The 14,030-nt window shown below is 40.6% G+C and overlaps 1 protein-coding gene across 5 annotated transcripts in view; it reads right to left on the minus strand.

Moving 5' to 3' along the window:
* Positions 1–14,030, minus strand: part of LOC136302432 (transportin-1-like) — a 140,851-nt gene that overhangs the window by 29,188 nt on the left and 97,633 nt on the right. For 3 of the 5 annotated variants that reach the window (XM_066205931.1, XM_066205929.1, XM_066205930.1), the window contains 5 exons: positions 13,896–14,018; positions 7,100–7,207; positions 5,975–6,093; positions 869–929; positions 27–198 (listed from right to left, as the gene is read on the minus strand). In XM_066205931.1, coding sequence (XP_066062028.1) covers positions 27–198; positions 869–929; positions 5,975–6,093; positions 7,100–7,207; positions 13,896–14,018 — 583 coding nt within the window. The remainder of the gene's footprint in view (positions 1–26; positions 199–868; positions 930–5,974; positions 6,094–7,099; positions 7,208–13,895; positions 14,019–14,030) is intronic. The other 2 variants (XM_066205933.1, XM_066205932.1) reach the window with 1 other exon arrangement.

Below are 14,030 nucleotides of genomic sequence, written 5' to 3' on the forward strand. Positions count from 1 at the left end.
ACATTTTACACATTACTTTGACATACTTAAATTCCAGTCAGAGATAGTATCATCATCATCAAGATCATTGTCGTCATCATCATCATCATCTTCAATACGATCTTCTTCATGTGGCTGAGCTACAGTCCGTGAACGATGAAAACGAGGTCTTATGTCCTGTTCACTATCTGGAATAGCTTCATCTTCTTCAACATCCCCCTGTCAAAAAATGTTTTATCAGATAAACCAGTGCAACTATATTGCTCAAGGAAGTTAAGAATGTAGTGCAAATTTTAGTTCAATATTTCATAAACGTGAAAAATTCACATCCCACTTGTGCTGCCTAGCTAACTAAAAATGCCATTGTTCCAGCATTGTGATACAGTATTTACCAGAAAAATTTCAGGAAAACAGAAGCAACAGAGGTAATCTCACAGAAAAGCACAAAGTACTCTTCTTGTTAAGAAATTACTCCTGATGGAAAGGAATTAGAAAGAAGAAGAAATAGAGAAATTCTAGTACACAGACACATTGTAAAATGTTGTGATGGAAAAAGTTGTGTAGTTCAAGCTAGCAGTGTGTTAAAATTAATTCTGATAATTTCTCTATAGGCTGCTTTGCTGCAGTAATTAATGGGTAAAAGTATCCCAGCTCTGCCAAAATTGGGTGGAAGGGGAGAGGAGCAAAGCAGGAGAACCCACAGATTATTTTCCAACAAACATGGCAGCAGTTGCATTCAGTTTTTGGAACAGCACACCTTGCCCCAGAAAGCTAAATCTCCATTGAACAGATGGCAGACCAGATCTGGTCTACCAGCTCAACCATTCTGATTTACAAGTCTGAAGCTAACCAGATATTCTTACTGAGTATAAAATAAAGGAATGCTTACCTTTAACAGAATAATATCAATCTCTGAATATTTCATACCATTTACCAGCACAGGTATCAGTCTACAAAGAAATATTGATACATGTCAAGAAGGAAGACCCTGGAAACTACAGGCCTGTCAGTCTCACTTCAGCACCTGGTAAAATTATGGGGAAAGTTATTCTGGGACTTATTGAAAAACACTTGAGAGACAACGCAGTCATTGGTCACAGCCAGCACAGGTTCATGAGAGGGAAGTCCTGCTTAACCAACTTTCTTTCCTTTTACAACAAGGTCACCCATCTAGCTGACAAAAGGGCACCAGTAGATGTGAGGATTTTTGGATTTTTAGCAAAGCTTTCAATACTGTCTCTCACAGTATTCTTCTGCACAAAATGTCCAGCACACAGCTAAAAAGGTTTATCATAGATTGAGTGAACAACTGGCTGATGAGTTGGGCTCAAAGGGTTATAGTAAATGGGGTCACACCAGGCTGACAACTAGTTATCCATGGATTCCCCAGGGTTCAATTTTAGGGCCAGTGCTCTTTATTGTTTTTATAAATGATCTGGAAGCAGGAATCAAATGTACATTAAGTAAGTTTGCTGATGATACTAAAGTAGGAGGAGCTGTGGACTCCCTGGAGGCAGAGGCACCCTACAGAGAGACAGACAAATGAGAGGGATGGGCAATCACCAACCATATGGAGCTTAACAAAGAAAAGTGCCGGATTCTGCACCTGGGACTGGGCAACCCTGTATGTACAGACAAACAGGAGAACAAGAGGCTGGAGAGCAGCACTACAGAAAGGGACCTGGGGGTTCTGGTCTTCTGGTCGATGGCAAGTTGAATGTGAGTCAGCAGTGCCCTGGCAGCCAGGAGGGCCAATTGTGTCCCGAGGTGCATCAGGCACAGCATTGGGCAAGGGAGGTGATTGTCCCACTCTGCTCTGCACTGGGGTGGCCTCACCTCGAGTGCTGTGTGCAGTTTTGGTCACCACAATATAAGAAAGATATAAAGCTATTAGAGAGCATCCAAAGAAGATGGTGAAGGGTCTCAAGGGCAAAAGACTTATGAGGAGTGGTTGAGGTCACTTGGTCTGTTCAATCTGGAGAAGAGAAGGCTGAGGGGTGACATTGCAATCTAATCCTCAAGGGGGCCAGCAGAGAGGGAGGTGCTGATCTCTCTCTGGTGACCAGCAACAGGACATGAGGAAATGGAACGAAGCCACATCAGGGCAAGTTCAGACTGGACATTAGGAAAAGGTTTTTCACTGAGAGGGTGGTTGAGTCACTGGAACAGGCTCCCTAGAGAAGTGGTCATGGCACCAAGCCTGATAAGAGTTCAAGGAGGATCTGGACAACACTCTTAGTCATATGATTTAGTGTTAGATAGTCCTGCGAGCAGCAGGGAGTTGAACTTGATGATCCTTATGGGTCCCTTCCAACTCAAGAGATTCCATGATTCTATATCAAAATAACACATAAATAAAGCAAGCTGGTTTTCAGTTAGCTGATCCATAATTTTGGCTGTAACCACACTCCACCCCCCCCAACAACAAGAAAAAAAACCAAACAAAAAACCCCAGACAAAACCTTAGCTTGATAACAAGTCAGTACCTTAACCATACTCCATTTCATGAGGTTCATTAATACTTTGTAATCTGAAAAAGTGTTAGTTTCTAACTAGATGTAGCCAGATGGCACAACTGAGTTTTACACTTTAAAAATAAGATATTCTTCCACATGATGAAATCTATTTTGAAGTACCTTTCAGAAATTAAGTCAAAAGCTTTTTGGTAAGAATTTAAACTTCCAAAATATGCTTGATAAACAAGTTATTACGTTGGCTCTCCTGTATACTATTTGTCACTTTACTTACCTGTGGCTGAAAACTATCTCGCTACTCTTAAGAATGGAAGTCTAACTACATTGAGCCCTCCTATCCTTTTGTGATTACTTCAAGTATCACTCCTTAAGACAAGTCCCTGACATTGCAGAGATCTTGACATTAGTTGTCATTAGTCTATATTAGAACTTTACTTAGTTATTAAACTGGTTATGGCCATGGGTCTCCAATGGTAATGATGTATAGCAAAAAAAAAAAAAAAAAAAAGGACTAGGGAAAAAAAGTCAAGTATTTCACATATAAACACATTAACTACAAAAAGAAATCCATAAAAATAAATATATTTATTACATGCCAAATCAAGCTAAAACTGAAATCACCATGTACTGACCAAGCACCAGGAACAGATTCAGTCTATATTCTGCAGCTGAGGAGTATTGTTTCTGAAGGTATTCAGGCCAGCAATAGTAGTCACACATCTCAATGACAATATGAACTAAACAAAAATTTCCCTCAAATTACAACTGGAACATGGCATTAACCTGTGTATAGGCCCAGAGGCAATAGGTGACCACACCACTGCTCTGTGGAGCAAGAGAGATTGATTTTAGTCATGGGGGCATTGTGGTGGTGTATCCCCCCCATCCTCCGGCCTGCCCTACGACCTCAGAAGCTCCGGACAAGTCTTGACTGAACCAGCTGAGCAGTGAAGCATCCCTTGACCATACCACTTGGGCACTGAAGTGTCTCTGACTGTGCCAGGAGCTCTTGCATGATATAGGTGGGAACAACAATGACCATGACGAACATCATCTGCCTGACCAAAGTGAAGAACAAGGATATGCAGTTATCCTAGTTAGCCTTGGTAAATAATTTACCTGATTCATAGCCCAAGTGAAGTGGTACCATTGTTACAAAACCTTTTAAAAATTAATCACAGCCCAAGTGGAACAGTACCATTGTTACCAGACTTTCTAGGAAAAAAGCCCAGTAGTTACCAACTTGGGTCAGTGAGGCCCTTTGAGCTCTCCTGGACTGCAGTGGGCTGAGTCAGCACCTCCGAGTGGGGCCTCTCAGAGCTCACAAACCCTCAAGTTTGTGATACTCTAAGGACCATTGCTGAAGATGAGACCTAGGCTGATATTTCCCCCCCCATCTCCTTGCTCCTCCAGGTGCAACCCTTGCCTGTTGGGAAATGCAAAGGGAATTGATGTATTTCACTGAACCCAAGGGGAATTTTCGATAGGTACATTTACACACATAGAAATAGGTGCACACATGGGTTTACCTGTGCATGTGTGAATTGATTATGGTATGAATGTTTTTATAGTGAATCTATAATTAAGTCACTGTTATAACTGTAATAAATCCTACTGAATAACTTTTTAAATGTTAAATTACTCAATGATTAAGTGCTGCTAAAGTCTTCTGCACCCTTGTCTTTTGTATCCATATCCTTTGCACCCTTACCCACTTTTGCATTCCTGGTCTCCATGCAAATCATTCTAAATTGATTCTAATCCAATTTTCCTATATATGCTTTATCTATGTAGTAATAGAGTGAACCTTCCCATCGAACTCTGTAAAGTCACACTTTCACAAATACATACTAAAACTTGCTTTATGCCAATATCTTTGATGGCGACTGAGAAGCTGAAACCACTTGTTCACAACAATTACCTACTGAACTTTCAATGAAAGAACAGTAAGTATTCAGATTAACACCCATTATTTGGCATTTCTGCAGCATACTTCATGAAGTATGTAGGAGGTATATATTTTATAAAAAATCTACAGGAGCAAAATGGAACAAGATATTAAACAAACAGGTTTCTAGAAGATCTTGTCCCACTTAAACTAATATAAAAAAAAAGGTTATCAAGTATTCTAAAATTTATATAGGGCCCTAATCAAAAAGAGTCACCAAAAAACAAGTTGCTTTCAACACATGTGACATTGAAAAACAAGAGATATGTAATGTTATTCTTATCTGTTTTACTAGAAATTTAAAAACCCCTTAAAAAAACCACAAAAACCAAGGATGAAGCTGTTGTAATGTCAGTGTTCACGTAGGACAGAAGAGGTTTACAATTTATACTGAGAAGGTGACTAGTATTGATATGTGTGTTGGGAAGCAGGTATGTAGAATCAAGAACTGTGCTATCATTCTTTTGCATTTTAAGCTATAAGAACAGAATTTAGGTAAAAACATTTTAAAACTCAAAAGTGATTTCTCATAATGTTGGTTCTTCTGTTTTTAATTCCTATTCCTGTACTGCTACAGCAGCTGCTTTAATCTCAAATCCGTTTTCTAAATGTTTATGAAAAATGAAATTTGGAAAGTCCCTCCTATTTTTAAAAAATTGCTTTACATCTAAAATGGTAATTTTTGCTGAAAATAATGCATCTCTTCTCTCCACACTTTCTCTGGAAGAGCAGAATCACAGACCGAACTGCTTTAGTGTTTTCAAAAACCTTCCATGCATATATCAAAAACTGGGTCTTCATTTACTGGGAACACTGAAGAAGTTTCCTATTGAAAGAGTCTTTACTCTGGAAATAAGTTATCAGCACTGTTGAAGATATGCAGATGTTTAAATCCCAAGCATGGGTATTCAATTCCTGTTCAATCAAAGATCTACATTTTAAGGGTTATGATAATTTTTGAAACTTACAAAAAAGTTTTTGAAGCTTAAAAAACTGTCAGTCTGAAGAAGCATGAAAAACACATTATACATGTTTTCAAGCCTAAATTGCCCTGGCAACTGATATGAAATTGATTCCTAAATCTAAATGATCTTGTCATTTTGTTATGTCTTCATAAAGACTGGGAACACCTGGCATGACTATGCACATAGAAGCATTGCACAGAAATGCTCACAATAGCAGTTGTCAAGAAAACATGTTCATGGTACACCTAATATTATAGGTAACATCACATGGAGATGTTTCTTTAAGCTTAAGCGCATGTTAGTATACCTTTGCCTCCACCTGATACTTAACAGGATGTTAAGCTTGAGATAAAGCACCAGTGACACAGTTCAGGTTGCCTCAGGGGCCAAGTCTGAAATCCTCAAAAGTCTTTTCAGTCTGAAATCCTCAAAAGTCTTTTCAGTGACCTCTGTGATACAGCCATTTTTAATATGCACAAGAACTAGCTACAAGAAACTCCTCCCAAGCATACAGCAAGCTACATGCAGTCTCCAAAACAGTAATCAGGAAAAAGTTAACTGAAGTAAGGATGACTATTTCAAAATAACTAGTTCTAATTAATACTTACTTAGCAAGATGCCGACATAATACATCTTTACAAATTGGCTGTTCAGCCAAAGTCAGCCAAAATTCACAAGCCTCCAAAGCAACATTTTCATCTTGGTCCTGGGTCCTTTGAAGCATATACTACACGAAAAAATCCAAACACAATCTTGTATAAGTTTTAAGTGAAGAAGTTATCACATTGCAAAGTGTGTTTGCAAAAATAAACTATGCTCCCAGAGTAATTTTGTTTCTTTGGGGTGATGAGAAGAAACAGATTTAAAAGACTACTTAAGGCTATAGTGAGAATAAGCCAACAGAATTATTTCACAATGCTAGATGATTCAGATTCCAAGTTTTTTCCCAGTTTAAGTGAGAACATTATTACCAAGAAACTATAGACAGAGGCCCAAGATAATAAAGTTTCCTGAGAATAGTGGGGGGATTTAAAATTATTTTACCACTCCTCCCTTCTTTTGAATAAAAGAGTACAGCTACACAATTAGTAAGATGCAAATACTTTTTACATCCAGTACCATAAAAAAGCCTCTCTTTCAAATATTGATTATGACAGGATGCAACTAAGTAGAACCCATAATAGGAGAAAAAAGTCTCACTTTTTCAAAGTATGAATGATAATTCAGAGATTCAATGTCAAATCTTTAAGCTTGCTGTTAAAATTTAAACCCCCTTAAACAAAAAATAATCAAATACCTACATAAGCAGAAAGGCTAAATATACCATGGCTACATCAGTTTCTTGTTCATGACTGCCAAAACAATTTAGAGCAAGTGCTTGCAACTTCCGAAACAGTAATTTCTGCATTCTTCCATGCCAGCTCTTATTTCTGAAACAGTTGGTCCTTCCACTCATTTTAGAAGCCTCATGGAAGTCCATGAAGCTACCTTTCATCACATATTCATTTAAAATGAAGAAAAGAATTTCTCCTTCAGTATACCATTTTGTTTGCAAAATTAAATAGAATGGGGCAACTTATATTATCCTTATGCATTTCAGGGATGCAACATTTACAACAAACATATCCCTTCCTACAGAACTGCATTCCTACAGGGCTGCATCCAAAGCAGCATGGGCAGAAGGTGGAGAGAGGGGGATTCTCCCCTTCTACTCTGCTCTCCTGACACCCCACCTGGAGAACTGTGTCCAGCACTGGGGTCCCAACACAAAAAAGACGTGGACCTGTTGGAGCAAATCCAGGGAAGGCCACAAAGATGCTCAGAGGCCTGGAGCCCCTCTTCTATAAAGACAAGCAGAGAGAGTTGGAGCGGTTAAACTGGAGAAGTGAAGGATTTGAGATCTTCTAGAACCTTCCAATACTTAAAGGGGCTTCAAGAGAGCTGGAGAGGGACTTTTGTACTGGTTTAGGGCAAATTTGGGAGAAAACCTCTGAATGGGGTCCCTCCAGAATAGCAAATTCAAGCAGCCCCTCCCCCAACTGGTTCAGGAAAAGATTTCCTTGGAGAAAAGTGGAAAAAACTATTTATTTAACAATCAAAGTATCCACAAGCACAAAAAAATGAATAATATGAAACAATAAAACCTCTCGCTGTCCAAAGAGATGGCAAACCCAGAAAGTCCTTGTTGTAGACTGTAGCTCAGCTCGCTCAGTCTCTTATCAGTCCCTCCGGTGCTGGAAAATGCTGTCCTGGGCCCCAGTGAGCTGCAGGCATGAGCTCCTGGTGCTCTTCTGGGTTTTCAGTCCAGAGCAGGTTTAAACAGTCCCAAGAAAAGGAAAAAAACCAGTCCAGGGAACTTCTCTGCCTCAGCTAGCTAAAAACTAACTAAAAGCAAAGGAGATCTCTGTCCCGCTGTCTGTCCATGCTTCAGACGAACACACTCCAGAAGCAGAATGTGGAGGAATGAGTACAGTTTCTGAATACAAACTCGGTGCTTCTCATTCTCCCCCCTTCGCTCTCAGAACCAGTCTTAAAGGTACAGAACATAGTATCAAACATAAACAGAACAGACGACTGGGGATACAGGCATCATAAAGTCAACCTAGGACCACTTTTTACAAGGGCATAGAGTGATAGGAACAGGAGAAATGGTATTCTGCTGAAGGAGGGTAGGTTTAGATAAGAAATTTGGAAGAAATTCTTTATTGTGAGGGTGGTGAGGCCCTAGCATAGGTTACCCAGAGAGATTATGGACTCCTTTCTTCATTTCTGGCTGTGTTCAAGACCAGTCTTGACGGGGCTCTGAGTTGTAGGATATGGGGTTTTAATTGTTAAAGTTATTAAAGCTTATGTTTACCAGAAGGCCCTGTAGGAAGGCACAGCTGCAACCTGGACAGTTAGAGGTCCGTTGGGGGGTCAGAGACAGCTATGCGTGGACAGCATGTGAACGGGAAGCTGATTGGGTGATGGGATGCGTGGACAGCAGGCTACAGCTGGGCCATCCAATGGGTGCTCTTCTTCTGTTAAGTTTTGGTTATTTCCGGTGGAAGTTGAAGATATAAAAGGGGAGTGTTTTCTACAATAAAGTGATTTTATTTGCATGCACAAGGGGGTCCATGTGTCTTTGTTCCCCATTGCTACACCGAGTAACCTGGTCTAGCAGAAGGTGTTCTTGCCCATGTGGGCAAGATGATTTTTAAGATCCCTTCCATTTCAAACCATTCTGTGATTCTATGAAGTGCAGTAAATTGCAAGTGCTTCCTAAAAGGTCATTTTTGTGATCAAGAACTGATGGCAACAAAAATACTGCTCTATTCTGAGTAATGAACAGATTACAGCTTGGAAAATTTGAAAAACATCCTATCCATTTGTCTGTAAACTGCACACTGCTTCTCTCCCCGCTTTGCCTTCTCTGTCTCTCTGGACCTAGCTTAAAGCTACAGGAACCATTTCCAAGCAAAAAGACAGATGATGGGGATACCAGCATCATAAAGTTGCCCCAGGACATTATTTCAAGCAAGGTTAATTAATACAACTGAAGTTATTTGGCATTTTTCCCCAGAGGGCTTGAAAATCAACACTTTTGTTGTATCCAGTTATTTGTCACAAAGACAAAACCAGAATGAAAAAAGTAATGTCTGTTTGAAGGTTCTCCTCACACTGTCATTTCATCTTTACGCATGTATTATAATATATGCTTCATGAAGTTAGATAGCAGTAGATTGAAAAGGCTACTTACACTCAGTGGTATAAGAGCCATATATACAACCTGGAAATCATAGAATGGTTTGTAGTGGTTTCACGTTTGCCAAATTCTGTGAGCTAGATTTAGTGTAGTGGTCTTAGTGTTTACTCTCTTTTTCTCCTGTGAAGTAGGATTAGGAGAGGCAAAGCAGGCTCAAGCTTAAAGATAAAACAAATAGATTTATTAACACACACCAAAAGAAGGAAAAATGAAAATCAAAATGAAAACTTTCAAAGCACTCCTCCTCCCCACTAACAATTCACTTTTTCACATACAACATAAAGGGACAAAACCTGTAATTTTCAGTCAGTTTCACCATTTAAAATAGTCTTTCATCAGTTCTTTGGGGAGAGGAGTCTCTCTTAAGAGTCCTATGGAGACATTGCCACAAGAGGAACAGTCCCCTGGTGGCTTCCATGCCACAAATGTGCAGCGGCCTGAAAGGAACCTCTGCAAACTGTGAAATCCTACCCATAAGCAGCTTTCTCAACACTGCACGTGGGCCATATCTGCTTATTAGGGGTACTGTTTAAGGATGCCTCCTCTAGTATAAAACAAAGATTCTCTTCTTCTATCTCCAAAATCATCTTCATATCCAAAACTAAAAATCTCCTTTTCCTTAGGAGCAAAGAGCATCATATCACTTTTAACTAGAACCTTACATCCTCCTACAGCATTCATATGTTACAGGAAAAATAGTGCATTCTCCATAGTTTACTTGAGACATCCAGCCAAATTAGGCGACTCCTCCTCCTTTGTTCCAAATAGTCTTTTCACTCTCTCTTCAGTGACTTCAATTTCATGCTGTGTCTTTTTATAGTTCAATCAGTTTGTCTGTTCTCACTCTGGGAAGGGCTAGTGCTCTGGAAGTTCCATCTGCTGGCAGGAAAGAGTCAAAACTTGCCCAGGCCTGCAGTGGTCATGTGATCTCTGCTGGGCGGCAGGGCAGCCGCAAAGATTTCAAAGCCATGCTGGTGGGGGAGGCTGGTAAATGCCTTCTTTTCCACCCCTCAATCTTATGGCATGGGCTGCTCAGAGCTGCTCCCTGGGGCCCGAAGAAGGAAGGGAGGGGGCTTTTCCTCCCCTCCCCCACTGCTAGCTGTTATCGAGCTCAGACATGGCCAGGCCCCCTCTGCCATGGCCCTGGCACACGGCCAGCACTGGGCTGCAGCCTCCCCTCTGCCCCACTGGCAGCTGGGGAAAAAGGGGGCTCAGCTGTCCAGGCCACCCCACCCCGTGGGCAGTGGCTCCCAAAGGCCCGGCTGGGCCCGGGGCAGCAAGGCCTAAGCTGGTCCCTTTTTGCTGCCCACGGTGTTACCTGGTGGCTCATTGGGAGAAAAGAGGGTGGCTCGAACACAGTCTTAGCTTTATATGGGTATTACCAAAAGTCGCATTTCGTTTTCTCAGTGGTCAAACCACATGTCAATAGCCAAGAACTGGCCCCTGATAGGTCCCTGTCCTTTCCAAACAATTCTAAGGGTCCTGACAGGGCAATATTCCATATTCCTCTTCAACTAAAAACCAAACTGTGTTAACCCATAACAGTTGGAAAGGACCTTAAAGATTATCCAGTTCCAACCCACTGCCATGGACAGAAAAACCTTGCAATAGACCAGGTTGCTCAAAGCCCAATCTAACCTGGCCTTGAACACTTCCAGGGATGGGGCAGCCACAGCATTGCTGGGCAACCGGTGCCAGGGCCTCACCACCCTCATAGGGAAGAATTTCTTCCTAATATCCAATCTAACCCTGCTCTCTAACAGTTTAAAGCCACTGCCCCTTGTCCTGTCACTACACTCACTGATAGAATCCTTCCCCATATTTCTTGTAGGCCCCCATAGTAAAAACAGTGATACTAGTATCAAAGCAAAGTATGGGAAGAGTATTTGAAGGCTTTTAGGTTTTTTTCTTGTGCCATACTTTAATGAGTGCTTTTAATGATAAGCTAAAAAAGTGACTTTAGGCAATGGAAATATTTGCTTCCTAACAAAAAACTACAAAATAGCATAGGAACATTATTCAGAACTGGTTTGTGTACTCTGTAAAAGTGTTGTGTTAGTCTTGCTATGTCAAACCATCAAGAAAAGAATGATGCACAAAGCATTAAGAAAAATCCTTTGAGCAGTAAAAGGTCTATCTGAAAGCAACAGGATGCAAATAATTTTATTTCTTTAGCAACAAGCTGAGTTTCTGTGTTATAACTTCATACTATCAACACCATTCAAGTAATCTCATTATGCATTGTAAAATAAAAAGTCAGGACTTCTATTGAAAAAGATCTTAGGCACCATGTGCCTGGATAAATATGCTGTATGAATATAAAAGTGCAATTTAATAACTGAAATCTATTAGGTCAGTCTACTTCTGATATATCCTGTTGTCATTCTCAGACAAAGGAAGGAGAAATAAAAACCCACAGAAAAATACATATCTGCTTCTGCTCACCTGAAAGTACATGCTCAAAAAAACCACTGAAATTCAAATTCAACCATCCCTGTTCCTCCAGGAACTTGGCAAAACAGTTAATATTACACCTGTCTGGTTTAAAAGCACGACACTGGCCAAGACCTTCTGTCTTAGAATCACTACTGAATCATTAATATTCTTAACTACTTTAAAAGTAATTCTCCATAAGCATAAAAAAACCCTTTCATGTGGATACAAGTTTCTTTCTTTTTAAGAATACCTTCAGTTAGAGCAGCCACCATTAGAAACATTCAGCTTGGAGGTATTCAAGCTTCAAAAGGGCAAAACCAGACTAATTTGAATGAAAAATAGTCAGTTCTCAGATATTACATTGTCACATATCAATATATATGTATACAGAACTGGGCAAATCATTAACAGTACACCATAGTCCCATAACGGGGGGGGGGGGGGGGAAGGGGGGGGGGAAGTGGAAGAAGTCTGAAAAGTCTGAACTTCACAAAAAAATCACTTCTGCTATCTTTTGTAGAGAAGATGCTTAGTAATAGTTTTCCCAAAAAAATAAGGGATACAATGAGAATAAAATCTTGGATCTTCTGGTTGCTGACATAATTTCTACCGACAAAGTCCAGAAGTTCCTTACTGATTTGTTTGCTGACAACCCCAAGTTGTGTGGTCCAGTTGACATGCTGGAGGGAAGGAATGGCATCCAGAGGGATTTGTACAGGCTTGAGAGGTGGGTCTGTATGAACCTCATGAAGTTTAACAAGGCCAAGTGCAAGGTCCTGCACCTGGGTTGGGGCAATCCCAAGCACAAGTACAGGCTGGCCAAAGAATGCATTGAGAGCAGCCCTGTCAAGGACTTGGGAGCGGTAGTTAACGAGAAGCTCAACATGAGCTGGCAATCTGCGCTTGCAGCCCAGAAACCAACTGTGTCCTGGGCTACATCCAAAGCAGTGTGGCCAGCAGGTCAAGGGAGGGGATTCTCCTTTTCCAGTCTTGTGAGACCCCATCTGGAGTACTGCATACAGTTCTGGGGCCCCCAACATAAGGAGGATGTGGAGCTGCTGGAGCTAGTCCAGCAGAGGCCACGAAGATGATCAGATGGCTGAAGCACCTCTGCCATGAAGACAGACTGAGAGAGTTGGGTGTGTTCAGTCTGTTTCCAGTTCAGAAAGCTGTTCAGAAAAGAAGGCAGATTGTAGAGCACCTTCCAGTAATAGAAGAGGGGTTGGAACTAGATGATCTTTAAGGCTCCTTCCAACCCAAAGCATTCTAGGATTGTATGATCACAGGAGGGTGAAGAGTCAGAGAAGTTACCACTTGTTGACAATATAATCTCCAAAGCTTTATTGTCTCTCTCAAAAAAACAAACAAACAAACAAACAAACAAAACAAAACAAAAACCCCCCCCCAAACCAAACCAAAGAAAAAAAACTATCTCAAGTACCAACAATGCCTACTTGTCCTGTGTTAGATGAGAAGATATGTGCCAGGCTTGGTGTCATGGAATTCCAGACAACACTAGACAGATGCTACAAGTCGCCTCAATCTTATGCCTCTCTAATGCCTTTGTCCAGAAGCAAAAAAACCTCCAAACCTGCTTCATATTGTCTGGACTTGGCACTTATGGAATTTGACACTGGGTTATGACCCATTTGTTCTTATATGTGCATGAGAAAGATTCTGATCTTTGTTATATTTCCAGTCTAGCAAGTAGTGTATGTAAAGGCTATCTAGAAACTGCCAGTATTTCCCAGAAACATGGAAATTACAACTCAGTTGAGCAAACAAGTACCAGTTGATTGGTCATCTGGTAGGCAAGTCTGCACTAATCTAGAATAATCAAGGAACTATCCAAGGACACCCATCTATAAAATTGAATGCAATGTCAGGCAGCTTTGTTAGCAGCTCAAAGAGTATCTCAGATATTTAAAATTACATTCCTTATCCTTGCTGTGGCAAAAGATCCAAAAAAGGTGACAGCTTCAATGTGTAAACTGTAACAGTATCAGCACCAGAATTAAGATTTTTAACATGATCTCACTTGTGGTCAGGCAATGCCTGGCTGATCCATGGTGTAGCTGATCCTGGCCATTTCAGGATCAATTAACTTAAAGAAGAATGAACAACTGCCATATGCACTGTCAAATACAATGTCATGTTGGCAATTAGCTAAAAAGAAACTTTTGCAACCTCAGTCTTGAAGGAAAACAAAGAGTAGGCAAGCACAAATATAAAATGAAGAGTAGGCAAGCACAAAAGTAACATACCTATTCTGATGTATGCTTTTAATTTGCTATTATTTCTGCAATCCCAAACATGTTTCATAATACAATCTGAGAAATAAGACTCACCTCAACTATACTAATCATATGAGGAAGCAGGCGATCCATTCGGACTTCTAGCAACATTACCAGAGCACGACAAACATTTTTGCGTACTTCAGGCTCCTCATCACCAGCCAGTGCAAAAAGATTCTGTTGGAAAGT

This window comes from Chamaea fasciata, unplaced genomic scaffold (genome assembly GCF_029207755.1).
Source record: "Chamaea fasciata isolate MVZ Bird 193981 ecotype frontalis unplaced genomic scaffold, bChaFas1.0.hap1 SCAF_29, whole genome shotgun sequence".
NCBI lineage: Eukaryota > Metazoa > Chordata > Aves > Passeriformes > Sylviidae > Chamaea > Chamaea fasciata.